Source organism: Dermacentor variabilis, chromosome 9 (assembly GCF_050947875.1).
Source record: "Dermacentor variabilis isolate Ectoservices chromosome 9, ASM5094787v1, whole genome shotgun sequence".
NCBI lineage: Eukaryota > Metazoa > Arthropoda > Arachnida > Ixodida > Ixodidae > Dermacentor > Dermacentor variabilis.
The window spans coordinates 19,009,697-19,030,530 of NC_134576.1; the positions used below are offsets into that span (position 1 = coordinate 19,009,697).

The window sequence follows — 20,834 nt, forward strand, 5'->3', positions numbered from 1 at the left end:
ATATGTCCGCGATCATAACATCGGCTACGTCGCTTTCGAATAGCACCGATGCAATTATATACCAATAAAAAAAATTCTGTATGGACTTTGACATGAGAGCCGCAATTATCTATTGAGATCTCAAATAAAACCGCAGGGCTTCGAGTGGCACCAGCACAACAGCCGCACTCTCCAGATGAAGCAGTGTGTGCCTTCAGTAGCAAATAACGAGCACTTAACTTTTGGTTCGTCTATTTTCGCTTAACGTAAAAGTAACTCTGCTGTCTAAGCAATAGCGACGCGAACTTTGCAAAGGAGACGCCAGTGCTTTCTGTGAAAATATAAAACAGGTGTGCGACGTTACGATTTTTTGCTAGTGTTAAATATTTCGCGAATCAAAATCACCCTCGTCCAACTCTATAATCAGGGCACTACTGGCATAGAAAAGCTAAGTTCAAAACGAAAAACACGCTCGCGCCCGTACGTATGCGCGTACCTATACGCTGCGTATGCAACAGCGGCGCACACGAGTTTGCTTTATTTGCAAAATACGGGTCAATAGGACTTAACTGTTTTGCAACTCACCTCGCAGATATATGAGCTGTCAGTTGCGTTCCACCGATCCCGCTTTACTTGAGCTTCCCATTTCTTTCTTCGCTCCGAGTCCCGGGGGAAGCGAAAACAACGCAGGCGTTTATGTGTTGATCCGGAGCACATTGGCACACAACAGCCCGTCATGATGACTCAGTGGACTTAACAAGCTTGTCAGTCATACAGTCGAACACTGTTAAACAAGTTGAACCACCAGCGAGTGCCTCGAACAACGCAAGCTCAGCTCTTAGCACCAATCAACTGCGACAACTCTGAACGCCCGCCGTGATTCAATATGGTGTCGCAGCGAGAAAGAGGCGGCGTGGGGGTGGTCAAAGAATGGCACCACCCTGAACGGCGGCGCTGGCATCGAGGCACCCTAGCTTTAGTTATAGCGGCGCTCCCCCTGGCGGCGGCGAACGAACGCCGCGCCGAGAACAATGGGTCATCAATCACTGGATACTTGCGACGGGTACACCAAGATTATCAATGGATCACTCACCATACGTTTTGGAACTTACGCTCAAAGGCCTACAAGGCTACACTGTGTTTTGCAGTAGGTCTAGAGAGGAAACTGTTTGTTTGACGATGCACGGACGAAGAAAATTTGTCGGGGTAGCCATACAAAATATTGCCTAGTGATACGAAAAATATCACCATCAGCAATGGCTCATACCCGAAAAAAGAAATCTGCAATGGTTCATACGCTCGTCAGCAAGCGGAGAGAGAGAGATAAAACTTTGTTATGTCCTTGATGGGGTTCAGGGGTGGCGGGGGTCGGGAGACTAAAAGCGGAGATGCAATGGCTGAAAGTGATTGAAGTCACTAAAGAAAATAGATAACTAGATAACGTTCTAGCGTTAAACGTTTGCCAGGTTCATATTGCAATGGCTCCGGACAGGCCGCCATTGGAATATGAACCTGGCAACGTTTAACGCTAGGACGTTATCTAGTGAGGCGAGTCTAGCAGTGCTATTGGAGGGATTAGAGGGCAGTAAATGGGATATGATAGGGCTCAGTGAAGTTAGGAGGCCAAAAGAAGCATATACAGTGCTAAAATGCGAGCACGTCCTGTGCTACTAGGGCTTAGCGGAGAGACGAGAACTAGGAGTCGGATTCTAGATTAATAAGAATATAGCTGGTAACATACAGGAATTCTATAGCATTAACAAGAGGGTGGCAGGTCTTGTTGTGAACCTCATAAGAGGTACAAAATGAACGTTGTACAGGTCTACGCCCCTACATCCAGTCATAATGACCACGAAGTCGAAAGCTTCTATGAAGACGTGGAATCGGCGATGGGTAGAGTGAAAAGAAAATACACTATACTGATGGCCGACTTCAATGCCAAGGTAGGCAAGAAGAAGGCTGGAGACAAGGCAGTGGGGGAATAAGGCATAGGCACTAGGAATAGCAGGGGAGAGTTATTAGTAGTGTTTGCGGAACAGAATAATATGCGGATAATGAATACCTTCTTCAACAAGCGGGATAGCCGAATGTGGACGTGGAGGAGCCCGAACGGCGAGGCAAGAAGTGAAATAGACTTCACACTCTGCGCTAGCCCTGGCATCGTACAAGATGTGGACATACTCAGCAAGATACGCTGCAGTGACTATAGGATGGTAAGAACTCGAATTAGCCTAGACCTGAGGAGGGAACGGAAGAAACTGGTACATAAGAAGCCGATTAATGAGTTAGCGGTAAGAGGGAAAATAGAGGAATTCCAGATCAAGCTACTGTACAGGTATTCGGCTTTAACTCAGGAAGAGGACCTTAGTGTTAAAGCAATGAACGACAATCTTGGGGGCATCATTAAGGAGTGTGCAATAGAAGTCGGTGGTAAATCCGTTAGACAGGATACCAGTAAGCTATCGCAGCAAACGAAAGATCTGATCAACAAACGCCAATGTATGGACGCCTCTAACCCTACAGCTAGAACACACCTAGCAGAACTTTCGAAGTTATTCAACAAGCGTAAGACTGCAGACATAAGGAAGTATAGTATAGATAGAATTGAACATGCTCTCAGGAACGGAGGAAGCCTAAAAGCAGTGAAGAAACTAGGAATTGGCAAGAATCAGATGTAGGCGTTAAGAGACAAAGCCGGCAATATCATTACTAATATGGATGAGATAGTTCAAGTGGCTGAGGAGTTCTATAGAGATGTATACAGTACCAGTAGCACCCACGACGATAATGGAAGAGAGAATAGTCTGGAGGAATTCGAAATTACACCGGTAACGCCGGAAGAAGTAAAGAAAGCCTTGGGAGCTATGCAAAGGGAGAAGGCAGCTGGGAAGGATCAGGTAACAGCACATTTGTTGAAGGATGGTGGGAACATTGCTCTAGAGAAACTGGCCCCCTGTATACGCAATGCCTCATGACCTCGAGTGTACCGGAGTCTTAGAAGAACGCTAACATAATCCTAATCCATAAGAAAGGGGACGCCAAAGACTTGAAAAATTACAGACCGATCAGCTTACTGTCAGTTGCCTACAAACTATTTACAAAAGTAATCGCAAATGGAATGAGGAACACCTTACACTTCTGTCAAGGAAATGACCAGGCAGGATTCCGTAAAGGCTACTCAACAAAACACCATATTCACACTATCAATCAGGTGATAGAGAAGTCTGCGGAATATAACCAACCCTAATATATAGCTTTCATTGATTACGAAAAAGCGTTTGATTCAGTCGAAGCCTCAGCAGTCATGGAGGCATTACGAAATCAGGGTGTAGATGAGCCATATGTAAAAATACTGGAAGACATCTATAGCGGCTCCACAGCCACCGTAGGCCTCCATAAAGAAAGCAACGAAATCCCAATAAATAAAGGTGTCAGACACGGAGATACCATCTCTCCAATGCTATTCACAGCGTGTTTACAGGAGGTATTCAGAGACCTGGATTGGGAGGAATTGGGAATAAAAGTTAATGGAGAATACCTTAGCAACTTGCGATTCGCAAATGATATTGGCTTGCTTAGTAACTCAGGGGACCAATTGCAATGCATTCTCACTGACCTGGAGAGGCAAAGCAGAAGAGTGGGTCTAAAAATTAATCTGCAGAAAACTAAAGTAATGTTTAACAGTCTCGCGAGAGAACAGCAATTTACAATAGGTATCGAGGCACTGGAAGTGGTAAGGGAATACACATACTGAGGACAGGTAGTGACGGCGGATCCGGATCCGTGCAGTGGGCGTAACCCTGCCCTGCAGTGGGCGTAACCAGGCTGATGATGATGATGAACTAAAGAAAAAAAAGAAGGAAGGAAAGAGAGACAGTAAACACATCAGGAATGGCTCCTACCCCCGCCAGCAAGCGGAGATGCAATGGTCGAATATGAAAGAAGCAACGGAAGAAAGAAAGAATGAAAGAAAGAACAAACAAACAAAGAAGGAAAAAGAACGGAAGGAAATTGAACAAAAGAACGAACGAAAGAAACCTTTAGATAGTGCACTTGGTGCTCGCATGTGTTGTATAGGAGATAGACCTACAGCATAATGCGTTTACTTCACACTGCAGCTCGTTATGTCTTGGGAGAAGCTGACCCCTTCGATTGGACAACTTAATGCATTACCAGCTGTGCAGTAGGCATACGCCTTCACGTTTTAGATGAGTTTAACATGCTGCCAATGTTCCTTTTTATTTATTACTTCAAGGCATTTGAGACAGTTAACGAGCGCTACAATTATTAAGAAATTAGAACAACATGAATTTCGTGGTAACCTCCTGGCCATCATAAAGACCGACTTGTAATGCCGGCAGAAAAGAATAGAAATTATTGACCGCAGATCTCGTCAGAAAAAGTCAGCAGATGGCTTGCCATACATCAGCATCCTTTCTCTACTTCTTTTAATGTATATGGTAATGATTTAGTTACCATGATCTTTTATCATTCTTGCAAATGACGAGAGCCTATTCTTATGGACCGCGATCTCAGTACACTTGTAGACACAGCAAATGGTGCCCTCGAATTACCACATGGAGGATAAACCATTCTCTTACTGTAGGCGCCTCGAAAACAAAAGCCGTATTGCTTCGTGCCCAATATAAGTTAATCAATTGTAATGCGGCCTTCAACGCTGACTCCGTAGCAATTAGAATTGGGCCTGTAGGTAAAAGTCTAGATGTGTTTTTCATTTATTTATTTAGGTACCTCATAGGCTCCCAAAGGAGTATTGCATGAAGGGATGATACAGGGAATTAGCAAAAAGAATGGCGTACTAAGGAATTATGTATTGTTAGCGAGTAAATATGAAAGAACAAACAGCTAACCTAATAAATAACGCTATAAATTAAACAAAACAACTGTGTGAAGTAGCAAGAAAGGTGTACCAAGAAATTATACAAATGGTAGCTGGTGAAGATAAAAGAATTCTATAACAATGTTAACGCATTGCAAAACAAACATTCAAACAAAAGAAAACTATGCAACTTCGCTAAAAGTATTTACTTCGGTGCGCAGTATGGTTTAGTTGTGATGAATTATGGAAAAGAATATGCATAAGCGTACATTGAAGGATTCAGAGTCAAGAATGTCAAGTATGTCGTTTGGTAGGTTATTCCAATGCTGAATGGCGCATGATAACGCGGGAGAATTGAAAGAATTGGTTCGGCCAAAGATACGCTGGAAAGTCAGATGATTATGCAGACGCCGAGATGGACGAGTGAGCGGCAGGGTGGGCGGGCGCGTGCTATGGACTATTTTGTGAAAAAGACAAAGCAATGCTATGGTTCTTCGTGATTAAAAAGATGACTGGGAAAAAGACAGGGATAGAGTCGCGGTGATAATCCCTGACAATGAAGTGGGCGCCGGTTTGAACTGACTCCAGAGTCGCGATTAGGTAATCTTGATGAGGGGACCAGGTAGGGGCTGCGAATTCCAGTTGTGGCTTACGAATGTCTGACAGGTCTTATGTCTGGTGAGGGCAGAAGCACCGCGCAGGTTACGTTTAAGATAACCGACCGTACCTGAGGCCTTAGCAGTTATTTTTTCGATGTGCGCAGACCATGACAGGTTAGGTGTAAAGAGAATGCCGAGGTATTTGTATGAGTCGGTGCGTGTGACGGTGTTGTTATCCAGTTAGTAATCCAAAGCGGTAAACGTATTTTTGCGGGTGAATGTTATTAGTTTGCATTTATCAGTGTTTATGGTCATTTTCCGAGGAGAGCACCAGTTAGTAATACGGTGAAGATCTCGTCGGAGAGGGAGGTGATCGGAAGGTGAGCAGAATTTACTGTAAATCACACAATCGTCAGCGAACAAGCGAGTGGATGACGTTGTTTCGTATGGCAGATCATTAATATAGATCAGAAAAAGTAATAGTCCGAGCACGCTTCCTTGTGGTACACCATGACAATATGCTATGGAATAGACAGACTGAGATTGTGGATGCTAAACTTGCCCGCGCCTTAGGCGCTTTTTCAAGACTGTGATTTCTCTTCCCAAAAAGCATTAAACACTTCATACAATTATCTATTTTCATCCCCATTAACTTATTGCTCCCTTGTATTGTGTACCATAATTGACGCGAACATATGCAGGTATATATAGGCTGCATAAAAAAGCTGTGCGGATAATTGTAGGCAGTCCACGCGATTCACATAAAAGCACATTTTTCATGCGTTTAAATTACAAGCAGACCCTGAGATCTAGAATAGACTTAAGCGACGTTGCACTGGTCAGAAAAATAACAGTTCCTTCGTGAGAGAGTCGGAATATTTAACGCGGCATTGCCGCCCGTGCAGTGAACGCGGGGCATTGCACATTTCGACTTGCCCACGCGCTAATTACGACAGCCTGCAGATCCACCACTCAGTGTGTCGCTAAACTCTGTGCCACAATAAAATAATTGCCTCTACCTTTTCTGTAGTCTCCCCTCATTCTCAGTACACGCGCGTGTAATGCGTAACCGCCGCAAGATTTACTACAGCGTTTCAGATTTGGTAACGTTAGTTTTTTTGCTAACACTGCTGCTCCTTTCTGAAGAGGGATGAAAGCCTTAGCGAAGGCCTTAATGACTTTTTGTTGTCGCCCTGTAGCATCCCTGTTGTGGCTGATTGTGTGTCACCGATCATGTTAGAATAAAGTGATCGATTGACTGAGATATGATTTTGCCCGTTACTTTCTGAGTGCGACGTTCTCTAAGGAGTCGTTACGTCTTGTGCAGGTCGCCCGTCTTCAGAGAGGCAGCAAGTTTATGCGCTTCGGCGTGAGCTACTCACCTTTAGCTCTACCGGTGCAGTTGACGGCAAATCCGTCGGTGAATGACAGGTTCCTGCAAAATGCGCTAGAAGCGTTTAACGCCAGCGGTTTTACTGTGTTCGGCACCATGGGGCTTGAGAAGAAAATTATGGACCTGAAACATGAGCCCGCACTGATCAAGTGGTACCAGGTACGTTGATGCAGTGGTTGCTGCCGTACGTCTGCAGTCAGTGTAACGAGGGCAAAGGGCACGGCGATAATCTATCGGTGCGCCGTGACGGCCTCTCTACTGAATGCGTTCCTTCACACTCTGCGCGTGCGTCATTTTAAAGACGGTAGAACAAAGGGAAAGCACGTTTTCGAGAAAAACGTTCTACACAGAATAAGGCGCCGTAGAAACATGAGCTAGAGACAGCAAAGCTCCTTGAACAGACGCGCTTACAAGAAAGTTTCTTGCGATTAAGGACAATAAATGTGGACGTAATCATCATCATAATCAGCCTGGCTACGCCCACATTCAGGGCAAAGGCCTCTACTATAGTTCTCCAACTACCCCGGTCTTGGGCTAATGGTGGCCACGTTGTCCCTGCAAACTTCTTAATCTCATCCGCCCACCTAACTTTCTGCCGCGCCCTGCTACGCTTCCCTTCTCTTGGTATCCAGTCGGTAACCCTTGATGACCATCCGTTATCTTCCCTCCTCATTACATGCCTTGCCCATGCCTATTTCTTTTTCTTGATTTCAACTAAGATCTCACTAACTCGCGTTTGTTCCCTCACCCAATCTGCTCTCTTCTTATCCCCCCCGCTTTAACGTTACAACCATCGCTCTTCTTTCCATACCTCGCTGCGCCGTCCTCAATTTGAGTAGAACCCTTTTCGTAAGGCTCCAGGTTTCTGCCCCGTAGGTGAGTACTTGTAAGAAACAACTGTTACACTTTTCTCTTGAGGAATAATGGCAACCTGCTGTTCAAGATCTGAGAATGCCTGCGAAACGCACCCCAGCCCATGCTAATTCTGCTAATTATTTCTGTCTCATGATCCGGTTCTGCGGTCACCAGCCGCTTTAAGTAGATGTATTCCCTTACCACTTCCAGTGCCTCACTACCTATAATAAACTGCTGTTCTCTTCCGAGACTGTTAAATATTACTTTGAGTTTCTGCAGATTAATTTTTAGACCCACCCTTCTGCTTTGCATTGCAATTGGCCCCCTGAGTTACTAAGCAAGGCAATATCATACGCGAATCGCAAGTTACTTAGGTATTTTCCATTAACTATTATCCTCAATTCTTCCCAATGCAGGTCTGTGAATTCCTCCTGCAAACACGCTGTGAATAACACTGGAGTGATCGTATCTCCCTGCCTGACGCCGTTCTTTATTTTTATTGTTGTTGCTTTTATTATGGAGGACTACTGTGACTGCGGAGCCACTATAGATATCTTTCAGTATTTTTACATACGACTCGTCTACACCCTGATTCCGTAATGACTGCATGACTGCTGATGTTTCGACTGAATCAAGCGCTTTCTCGTAATCAATAAAGTCAATGAAAGCTATATATATGGGTTGGTTATATTCAGCACATTTTTCTATCACCTGATTGATAATTTGAGTATGGCCTATTGTTGACTTGCCTTTACGAAATCCTGCCTGGTCCTTTGGTTGACAGCAGTCTAAGGTGTTCCTAATTCTATTTGCGATTACCTTAGTAAAAACTTTGCAGGCAACGGACAATAAGCTGATGAGTCTGTAATTTTTGAAGTCTTTAGCGTCCCCTTTCTAATGGATTAAGATCATTTTGGCGTTCTTCCAAGATTCCGGTACGCTCGAGGTGATGAGGCATTGCGTATACAGGGTGGCCAGTTTTTCTAGAACAATCTGGCCACCATTCTTCAACAAGTCTTCTGTTACCTGGTCCTCCCCAGGTGCCTTCCCCCTTTTCATAGCTCTGACGGCTTTCTTTACTTCTTCCGGCGTTACTACTGGTATGTCAATTTCCTCAAGCCTATTCCATTTTCGTCGCGGGCGCCAGTGGTACTGTACAAATCTCTATAGAACTCTTTAGCCACTTGAACTATCTCTATCTTATCCATGTTAGTAATGATATTGCCGGCTTTGTCTCTTAAAACATATAACTGATTCTTGCCTGTTCCTAGTTTCTTCTTCACTGCTTTTAGGTTTCCTTCGTTCCTCAAAGCATTCTGAATTCTATCCTTATTATACTTCCTTATGTCAGCTGTCTTACGCATGTTGATTAACTTGGAAATTTCTGCCAGTTATGTTCTAGTCGTAGGGTCAGCGGCTTTCATACATTGGCGTTTCCTGATCAGATCTTTCGCCTCCTGCGATAGCTTACTGGTGTCCTGTCTAACAGAGTTACCACCAAACTTCTATTGAACACTCCTTAATGATGCCCATAAGATTGTCGTTCATCGCTTGGACACTTCCTCAGTTAAAGCCTCTTTCTCAGTTAAAGCCCAATTACTTTTCTGTTGCTTGATCCGCAATTCCTTTATTTTCCCTCTTACTACTAACTGATTCGTCGGCTTCTAATGTCTCAGTTTCTTCCGTTTGCTTCTCAAGGCTAGGCTAATTCAAGATCGTACCATCCTGTACTCACTGCAGCGCACCTTGCCAAGCACGTCCAGATCTTGTATGATGCCAGGGTTAACGCCAGAGTATGAAGTGTATTTCATTTCTTGTCTCGCCGTTCGGGCTCCTCCACGTCCACTTTTGGTTATTCTGCTTGCTGAAGAACGAGTTATTATCCGCAAATTATTTCGTTCTGCAAACTCTACTACCTAAACTGCTACGTGGACGTAAAATACGCAATAAAGATGCAGTAGCATCTTAAAATCAGATACAGTGTAAGATTACTTGGTTTTTGCCGATGTATTGTTGCCATCTAATTGAATTTTTGTCGCCCACAATGAGTTGGAGGAAAGAATAGAAAAAAAATGAGTGTTTAATGTCAACTTTTGCAAAGATCATAAGGTTCAGTGCACCAACACAACATGCATGCTGTAAGAGACGCGACAATTGCAAGATAACGTGTAATTTCGGCCACCTTGGGTTGTTTTCCGTGCAACGAATTTAAAGGAGCATTTTGGATTCGGCGCTGATTTAGAATGTAGCCGTCGCGCATGGAAATCGAAACCGCGACATCATAATTCGCATGAGTACCTCACAGCTATTCAGTCACTGGGGTGGTCAAGGAAAAAAGGGAGCGTATTCGTAGAAATTGTGCTTACAGCGTTCTCAAAGTGATTTCTCGGACAGAAAAAGAAACAATAATCTACCAGCCAGCTATAACGGAAGCAATAAGATGAAAAATTGGGCGAATCGGTGAAGCTTCATGGTAGCTACAGCGCGACAGCCACAGACAGAAGGGATAGAAGGGGACACAATACGACAGCGACATTTTTGTCCGTGTTGCTTTTGCACTGTTACCTAAAGTACTATGAATTCCAAGAAGACAAACTCGCTACCCTGCAGCGGCACGCAAAGCTGGCTAACACATACCGAGTGTTTCTAATGTGATAAGCCTCCATTAATTCTCGTAGGGGCTTTTCATGGTGTCTAAACAGCACAACAATGCTTTCACTCACTAGTGCCTGCCGTATTGTGTCCCCTCTTTTGCTTTTTGTCCGCGTGTGTCGCGCTGTAGCGACTATAACTGAAGCATTCAACAAAATTGCGGTAAGAACACGTCTCCCTATGAAGTTTAACAAGAAAAATAATGAGATTAAGACGAACACAAGGGATCAACACCTGTCAAACGAGTAATGACGCTGGAGCCACTTTTTTTTACAAGAAACTTGTCAAGTGCCTTGCTTTGCGTACAAGAACTGTTGAGGCAGCGACCTTTTACTCGGTGGCGGTGGGCGCCACTTCAGCAGTAGAGGAAGTTTCAATTTTCTTGGTGGATGAAAACGGGATATTCATTTCTGGCTATTTCGAGGTCTCTGGACGCTAAACGAGCCGCTTGTTTACATTAGGTCAAGCTGAGAGAAAATTTATGGAGGATTGGTAGGCGAAGTTTAAAGCTTGGGAAATAATTATGGATTTTGTTTTAAATAATCTCTGCATAAGCGCATTGCTCATGCAAGAGCGTAATGTGTGTGTCCGTTTGAAGGACGGCGAAGAGTTTAGCTGACTATATCTCAAAGCTTCAAAAGCTACGAAGCTGAAATTTACTCAAGATTGAAGAGAGATTATGGCTGATGTGCAACGCAAGTAAAAAGTTTGTTAGTAAAGTACGGCCATCAATAAAATGTTTTCAAAATTGTACCCGAAAGGGTTATACGAGCACAACATTTCAAATCGGCGAGTAATATGGTATCAACGTTTTAAGATGTGTGGTTTGATTTCAGCCAATTGATGTAGTTAATGAAATTGCTTCTAAGGAAATGGGCTGTGATGTTACAAAGTCACATGTCTGCTGGTTTTTTTTTATGGTAAGCAAGCGGCCCCAGAAAGTTGCCTCAGGTCTCTGCGGCACACGGCATGCCACACATTCAAATTAATGGGCTTATCATTTTGGTTGCAGTGTCCCAAGTTTATTAGTCAAATTGCCTCATTGTGAAGAGCGGGCTCTTGGCGCAGGCCCTCACGGGCATTCAGCAGCGCGTCCCCAACGCCACCCTCTTCCTTGGAGTGCGAGTTCTGGATGATGGAAAGCTGCTGTCCACTAAGAAGAACCTGGCCAAGGACCTCTTCCAGACAGTGAGGGACATGAAGTGAGCGTTTTGACAACATCGCATGCTGACCGGTTGAGTTGATTTGCATTTCCTTCAATAATGTTACTTACTTCGCGCGACGATACTATCGTAAGATAGCAATAAAAAACTTTCAGAGAGCTATAATGCGCCCTCAGGTGTTGGTTGAGTTTCCAAGACCTTTTGTGCTTGCGCTTCACCGCCCGTACTGGTAACTGATGTTGCTGAATAGTGTTCATCTAAATATTAGCAATTTAGTAATACTAATATTATTTATTGTCAGCTCGCACTGCGGTACATAAAATATAGGTCCTGTTAAATCCCACACAGAGGCTTGTGTGACGATTCCCGACAGCATCAGCGAGCTAAAAGACAATGGCAACAAAACAGTCACAGCTTCGCCCGAAACGCGAAGCATGAAGTTGAAGTTTTATTTATATCGCCAAAAAATCAGCGATGCGGGTAGGCTCAGGCAAAAAGTGAACACAATCACTTGAGGGACGTCCGAGCCCCCCTGTACAAGGCATACAGCGAAAACGTAAAGTGTAGAAGTCATAGTAACACTCTGGCTATTTAACAAGGGCAATAATATCGCGTATATGCATGAGTTTGTGGACAACGCATAAACAGAAAAAACACAGCGTAATAGTAAGAAAAAAACACAGGCATGCATAGCAGCAAGATAAAATTACACAGGATACATCGCAGCAAGATACAAAAAAAAATAATACATGAACGCGGCTTTCAAAAAGAAGATATTAGTGAATTAGTGCACTTCTCATGTCAACAAGTGAACATGTCTCAGGAATTATACCCCTTGACAATAATTTATTCAAAACAGTGGGCAGGCTATGTCGGAGCATCTGTTGCCCGTACATTGTACGGGAGAAGGGAATGTGCTAAATTTCTTTTCTGCGAAAGGAGAATTCTGAAAGATTTTGACTGAGACAGGGTAATTCAAGAAAACTAAGCTGGTTATTTTGGATACAACGCTTGTATTTTAATGCTAAGTAATATTCGTACACGGTATTAATCGGCAAAATTTGATAACGAGCAAACAGTTCCTGAGTGTGAGCAAGGTAGTCTACGTTCGCAATGTAGCGTACAGCTTTCTTTTGAAGCATGTATATTTTATTAATATTTGTTTCAGTTGTAGTACCCCAAACCAAGAAACAATCATTTAGGTGGGATACAAACAGCGCATTGTAAATAATTAATTTTATGCGTTCGGGCAGAAAATGCCGAAATTTTGCGAGAATTCCGGTGCACGTTGCCAGTTTACTCATAACGAACTGAACTTCAGTGTCCCAGCTCATTGGCTTGCTAAAAATTACCCCCAAAATCTTGACAGTGTCTACAAACTGGACACGCGAATCGCCTATGTATATATGTATATCGGGTTGAGTGGGAAACTGTCTTGTGCTGAATAGAACCGCTTTAGTTTTTTTCGGGTTTATGAGTAAAGAGTTTGCTTCAGACCATTCCTTAAGTTTATCAAGAGCATTGTTAGTAACAGAAACCAGAGATTGTATGGAACTACCTGTGAAAAATAAACTTGCATCGTCAGCATAAATTACAAATTTCGGCTGGCTAACAGTCAAAACAAGGTCATTTATATATAAAATAAAAAGTAGAGGTCCTAAAATACTACCCTGTGGGACACCAGCAGTAATAGTTTGAAATGAAGATATATGTGGCCCTATTTTAACGCATTGTACACGATGACGCAAGTACGATTTCAGTAGTTCAAGTGGAGTGCCACGTATGCCATAAAGGTCTAATTTTTAAAGTAAGGTATTATGATTAAGGCGATCGAAAGCCTTTGAGAAATCTATGAAGACGCCGACGCACAATTCTTTATTTTCAAAAGCGTGAAGAACAATTTCTTTTTGAGACAATAAAGCTGATTCGGTAGATTTACCTCGCAAAAAGCCGTGTTGTGCTGTTGATAACAATTTAAACCTATTGCAATATTTTATTAACCGTTTTTCAATAATTGTCTCCAACCCTTTCGAAAAAAGCGGTAAAATGGAAATCGGTCGGTAACTTGACATGCTATTTTTATCACCGCTTTTATATAATACTATTACCTTAGATTTCTGCATCTGCTTTGGAAAGGACCCGCTTGATAAGGCAATGTTATACATATAAGTTAATACTGGTGCTATTAGAGTGAGGACAAATTTTACAGGTGAGATTTGAATGCCATCTATATCACAAGACCTGTTGTTCTTAAAGGAAGTAAAAGTACTGCACACTTCAGTGTCATCCGTAGGCTCCAAAAATATGCTATTGCTATTCCGTCGTATAGTGTTGCAAGCTAAATCTGAACTCAGACCGGTATTTACAATATCTTTGAAAAACGTATTAAATTTATCTGCAAGTGCAACACCCTCAATACGTTCACCTTCAAACCAAAGCTCTGTATCTCCCGACGTAGACTGTGCTCGGTTTAATAATTTCTTAACTTTTTTCCAAACTTGTGCGCTGCCATCACAGAACTCGCTGTCAAACTCATTGTACAGAAAGTTTCTTTTTTCGTTTCTGAGAAAGGACGTTACCTTATTGCGGTATTGTTTAAACTTGCCTAGATCAGCAAGGGACTTGGTCCTCATAAGTTTCTTGTATAACTGGTCTTTCTTTTTAATCATTCTAAGGCAATCTCGATTTATCCATGGCTTGCGACTTCTAGTGGACTTTTTTACAGTTTTCTCAGGGAAATGATCATGGTACAGGCGTTTAAAACAGGTGATGAATGCCTCATACGCCGCATCTACAGTCTCAGAAGAAAAGACGTCATCCCAGTTTTGATTTGAAAGAATAGGAAAAAAAAAGGACGCGAGGGTGTCCGGAGTAATATTTTGCACAGTATTCTGCGCTGATAGGTTGTGCTGTTTATTTGCGGCACATTTCAGGAGCACATAAATGGGATAATTGTCGCTGATAGAACTGTGTAATACACCTGAAAGTAAACACTAGTATTTAGGTTAGAGATAAATACATCAATAAGTGTGGCTGTCTGCATCGTAACGCGTGTAGCCGTCTGAGTCAGTATGCAATTACCACTCGATTCTACAGTTAGTAAAAGGGCTTCCTGCGCAGGAGATCGTTTCAGGAGATCAATGTTAAAATCGCCCCCAAGAATTAAATTGGACTTGTTGTCGCTTACGTAGCCGAAGAGGCGGTCTAGAAATTCAATAAAGGTACTTATGTCAGCATTAGGGGGTCGGTACGCTACGGAATAAATATAATTTTGTGATAACAAAGTTGAACATTCAAGTTCGTTGCATATAAATGAAAATTCCGAAAGAACTTCACAGTGGAACTTATTCTTAACCAAGATAGCAAGCCCACCCCCCATCCTACGGGATCGATTTACAAAGAAGCTCTGATATCCGTCCGGCTTGTAAATTTCTTCGCCACATGTATACCATGTTTCAGTCAACATGATAGCGTCGAACTGGAAACTAAATTCGTCTATAAATACTGATAACTCATCTTCCTTGTGTCTAGCTGAACGAATGTTAAGGTGTAGGCAAGAAAAGCATACATCGGAGTTGATTTGAATTATGTTGCTGACGTCTCGCGGTGACTCGTTCATCATTCAAGATAGACTGCTCAGGCTCGCGAAAACCGGAGGAGTTTACACAATCTTTTCTACGTCATGCGCGCTACGGATGTGCAAGACAGGAGATTTTTCCTCTTTTCGCGCATAGACCTTGCCCCCACGTGTCCAAGCAAAGCGCCAGTTTTCCGCCTTTTTTTTTTTGCGCGATTGCCATTCCGAGCAACAGTTTGATAGTAGGGCAAAGGTGCTCGTTTATGAACACAGGTTCGCTAGACTTATGGCCAAAGTCACGCGTCGAAAGTTTCAACTTTCTTGCCTTCTCGAGCACAGTGTCACTCTTTGATCGACATTTAAACTGGACAACAATGTTAGGAGCAACATTCGAGTTTTTCGCTTGAACACGGTGGCAGACGTCAATATCTGACTCCGAAATGGGCACACCAACAAGTCTACCAATCTGACTCAGGGTTCCAGGAATGCTTTCACCCTGAGTGAAAGGCAAACCCTTCACCTCGAGGTTACATTTTCTGGAGTACTGCTCGGAGGCGGTCATGCGTTGCTCAAGCTGAAACGACCGCCCCTCAAGGGCCTCGCAGTCCAAAACAAGCTTTTCATTTGTTTTTTTTGAGAGATCTGTTTTCTTGCACAAGCTCGTCACGCTCCTTCTTTACTTTCTCAAATTCCAAGTTGAAGAATTCTAAACTTGACTTAAGTTCGCGGATTTCTTTGCGTAATTCACGCTCCAACCTTGCCTTAAAGTCATTCATTTCCTTTCTTAGCTCCTCCTGGAACCGAGCAGCATCAGCCATGGGACAACACTGGTAAATGGTTAAGCGAAAAAAAAAATGCTAGCAAGTTGGCAGCAGTCAAGGCAGCGTAACAGAAATATTTTTCGTTGAAAGAAATACTGTACGAAAATGCCAACCTGCAAAGATAGCAGGTGCAGCGATTACGTCGATTGTCCGTGCTGCCTCCGCTGTGCCAAGTGACCGTAGTCCTGGAGCACCACCGGCTTTTAAGCTTGCTTCCTCTGGCGGATGTGATGCCGGTAACTTGCTTGCGCTGTCACCGACGTTCCTTTCCTGCAGCAACAACAGCAGCCGCCGCTTGACGATACAGTCGCTTCGCCAGGGAAGATTCCAAGGTAGCTGCAAAGATAACAGGTGCAGCGATTACGCCGATTGTCCGTGCTGCCTCCGCTGTGCCAAGTGACCGTAGTCCTGGAGCACCACCGGCTTTTAAGCTTGCTTCCCCTGGTGGATGTGATGCCGGTAACTTGCTTGCGCTGTCACCGACGTTCCTTTCCTGTAGCAACAGCAGCAGCCGCCGCTTGACGATACAGTCGCTTCGCCAGGGAAGATTGCAAGGTAGCTGCAAAGATAGCAGGTGCAGCGATTACGTCGATTGTCCGTGCTGCCTCCGCTGTGCCAAGTCGATTGTGATCGATTGTGATCCAAAATTAGGAGAGAGCTATACGAAGCAAGGATAGTAGTTTATCCTCCGTGTAAACTTGTGGACGTTCGCTTACGAATTAAATTGGCAAGCATGGTGTAAAGCCAGCACAAGAAAACATGCACACATCTCACTCGATCACCGTGCATGCTCGCTGTCGAAACGCAGGTATGAAGAAGTCCGGCACAGCAGGAAGCGAATTCACCTTCGTACGGCCTCTCGTTTCAACGTGAATTCAGCAGCAAAAGCATCGCAGATTGCTTTTAGCATAACGTCTGCGCTGCCAAGAGCGCTGGCCAATATAGAACCCTCTCCCCTTTCCCCGATGCCTTGCGCGCGACGAAATACGGCGCGCTTAATATCCGGTTTCCTCCCTTGGGCTCGCGGGTATAAGCCGACGACCGCACGCGTCCATTCCCACATACAGCATACGGCGAGAGGGGACGATGTTATCGTCTTTGCACTTTAAACAGAACACCGCGGTGACGGTGGCCGTAGAAGTGTACCCAGGTTCTCCATATCATTCTAACGCTATAAAATGATTGGATTCACCCACAAGCCTGTCATTTTAGCGAGTTTTTCGTGTCTATCAAAAAATTTGCCTCTGCAACACCTCAGCTCCCGAATTTGATGCAAAATTCCTTCATCCCTTGCAAAAGCATATAGGTCTCATCACTTCCATATTCATTTTCTGTACATTAGTTATCAATAGGCCCCAAGATTAGTAGACTCTCAGGTAGATAATTATTTAGCTAGCTTACGGGCGTATGGGACAGTTATTGCTTTACGTGACGGGCACGGTCGGCATAGGATTACTTAGGCATTTATTAAAAAAGGTGATACGAGAATGTGTGTGCGTACCTATCGTAACGGTGACCACCAATCACAACAATAAATTTGTTCCCTTTCGTCAAAATTTTGAGTCACCTCCGTGCCACTGCTAAACAGCTTCGCTGGGCATCCACCTTCACTGAGTGGAATAGCTTGATTATTTTAGAACTGACAGACATCAAAGTGAAAGCATGGTCATGTTGTGAGGGATTAAATAGGGAATAATGGGAATACAATCATCATCATCATCATCACCGTCATCATCATCATCGTCATCATCATCATCAGCCTGGTTACGCCCACTGCACGACAAAGGCCTCTCCCGTACTTCTCCAACTAACCTGGTTATGTACTAATTGTGGCCATGTCGTCCCTGCAAACTTCTTAATCTTATCCGCCCACCTAACTTTCTGCCGCACCCAGCTACGCTTCCCTTCTCTTGGTATCCAGTCCATAACCCTTAATGACCATCCGTTATCTTCCCTCCTCATTACATGCCTTGCCCATGCCCATTTCTTTTTGTTGATTTCAACTAAGATGTCACTAACTCGCGTTTGTTCCCTCACCCAATCTGCTCTCTTCTTATCCCCCCCCTTAACGTTACAACCATCGTTCTTCTTTCCATACCTCGTTGCGCCGTCCTCAGTTTAAGTCGAACCCTTTTCGTAAGCCTCCAAATTTCTGCCCCGTAGGTGAGTACTTGTAAGAAACAACTGTTACACTTTTTTCTTGAGGGATAATGGCAACCTGCTGTTCAAGATCTGGGAATGCCTTTTGAACGCACCCCAGCCCATTGTCATTCTTCTGATTATTTCCGTCTCATGATCCGGATCCGCGGTCACCAGCTGCCCTAAGTAGATCTATTCCCTTACCACATCCAGTGTCTCACTACCTACAGTAAACTGCTGTTCTCTTCCGAGACTGTTAAAGATTACTTTAGCTTTCTGCAGATTTATTTTTGGACTCACCCTTCTGCTTTGGCTCTCCAGGTCAGTGAGCATGCATTGCAATTGGTCCCCTGAGTTATTAAGCAAGGCAATATCATCAGCGAATCGCAAGTCACTGAGGAATTCTCCATTAAATCTTATCCCCAATTCTTCCCAATCCAAGTCTCTGAATACCTCCTGTAGATACACTGTGAATAGCATTGGAGAGATCGTATCTCCCTGCCTGACACCTTTCTTTATTGGTGTTTCGTTGCTTTTCTTATGGAGGACTATGGTGGCTGTAGAGCCGCAATAGATATCTTTCAGTATCTTTACATACGGCTCATCTACACCCTGATTCCGTAATGCCTCCATGACTGCTGAGGTTTCGACTGAATCAAGTGCTTTCTCGTAATCAATGAAAGCTATATATAAGGCTTGGTTATATTCCGCACATTTCTCGATCATCTGACTGATGGTGTGATATGCTCTACTGTTGAGTAGCCTTTACGGAATCCTGCCTGGTCATTTGGTTGACAGAAGTCTAAGGTGGCCCTGATTCCATTTGCGATTACCTTAGTAAATACGTTGTAGGCAGGGGACAGTAAGCTGATCGGTCTATAATTTTTCAAGTCTTTGGCGTCCGCTTTCTTATGGATTAGGATTATGTTAGCGTTCTTCCAAGATGCCGGTAGGCCTGAGGTCATGAGGCATTGCGCATACAGGGTGACCAGTTTTTCTAGAACAAGCTTCCCACCATCCTTCAACAAATCTGCTGTTACCTGATCGTCCCCAGCTGCCACCCCCCTTTGCATGGCTCCCAAGGCTTTCTTTACTTCTTCCGGCGTTACTTGTGGGATTTCAAATTCCTCTAGACTATTCTATCTTGCATTATCGTCGTGGGTGCCACTGTTACTGTATAAATCTCTGTGGAACTCCTCAGCCACATGAACTACCTCATCCATATTAGTAATGATAATGCCTGCTTTGTCTCTTAATGCAAACATCTGATTCTTGCCAATTCCTAGTTTCTTCACTGCTTTTAGGCTTCCTCCGTTCCTGAGAGCCTGTTCAACTATATCGATATTATTCTTCCTTATGTCAGCTCTCTTACGCTTGTTGATTAACTTCGAAAGTTCTGCCAGTTCTATTCTAGCTGTAGGGTTAGAGGCTTTCATACATTGGCGTTTTTTGATCAGATCTTTTGTCTCCTGCGATAGCTTACTGGCATCCTGTTTAACCGAGCTACCAACGACTTCTATTGCACATTCCTTAATGATACCCATAAGATTGTCGTTCACTGTTTCAACACTAAGGTCCTCTTCCTGAGTTGAAGCCGAATACTTTTCTGTAGGCTGAATATACTTTAGTATAATACTTGATTACAATACTTGAGTATAAAATATGCTCTAACATTTGCATGGAACAGGTGAATGAAATCAGACGATAATTAACTACGTCCCTATGGGGATCTAGTTTATTAACTGGTACTGCACTTCCAATTATTGTACAGTTATGCTACTGCCAGTGATCGCTGAAAAAAACATTCTTTTCAAGAAAGGAGCTTTGGAATGAGAACAAACGTTAAGAAAGTGACTTCTGAAACAAACAAGTCATCCACCTTTAGCAGTATTCAGTTTTAAAAGCCTCATTCTATGTCACGTGTGCTGACAACGACATTATCGGAATCACCCACTGCGGGTATCAATTCTCGCGGGGTACTTCTATGGTCATCACTGCTCGGTATCACATTAGAAAGCAAGGAAGCAAAATACTGATTAGCATTTCGCTTTCGTTTTATCATCAAAAACGGCACCGCCTCCAGTGACAAGTGGCCCAAATAATGTTGCCTCTTTGTCATTTGTTTTCAGGTGCGTCCAAAGTGGATGGAATCATGTTTCATTCTCAACTGGATAGATTTACTAACGGCAATTTTGGCCACGTAAATGACCTTATTCATTTCTGCCATGATTTTTTTAGCTTCTTCCTGATATCCCTTGACCGATCTTGGAGAAAATCATGAAAAACATTTTCCTTTTAAGTAAGAGAAAATGTGAGATGCACCCAATCGTTGCAATTGCTACGAAGGAAATACATACGGGTGCCTCGAAAGAAAAGTTGAAGAATTCTCACATTTTTTGAAAAGGGTCAGTTTACAGAAAAAAGTCTCACATTATCCGACATCAACAGGTAGCTAGACAGATGAAATGCTTTTAATGCGATAGGAAACATACGCACACTACGAGCGAATTTTTGCCGTCGTCGCCACCATGATGTTCTGCATAAATTACAAACTCGATAAACATCTTCGCTGCACGCTGTACGCTGTTTGTGCGAGGGAAAGCTTCTGAGGGTCAGCCGCGCAGGGGCGTCTGCGTCAGCAGGCGTTTGGTGTGTTGCGACACCACGTATCCGAGCACATGAGGGTTGGACCCTCCCGCGTCTAACCGTGCGCGGATTAGCCGTGCCTGGGGAAAGGGGGATCTGGGGGTTGAGCTGATGCCGGGTGTTTGGACCCTTAAGGCCCCCCGGCGGAGGCAACGCACCTCTTCGGTCTC

At 43.7% G+C, this 20,834-nt stretch overlaps 1 protein-coding gene across 1 annotated transcript in view; it reads left to right on the top strand.

Moving 5' to 3' along the window:
• LOC142558267 (uncharacterized) overlaps positions 1-20,834 on the top strand; it is a 208,114-nt gene that overhangs the window by 113,467 nt on the left and 73,813 nt on the right. Inside the window, exons 3-4 of the mRNA XM_075670423.1 lie at positions 6,746-6,970; positions 11,387-11,520. Coding sequence (XP_075526538.1) covers positions 6,746-6,970; positions 11,387-11,520 — 359 coding nt within the window. The remainder of the gene's footprint in view (positions 1-6,745; positions 6,971-11,386; positions 11,521-20,834) is intronic.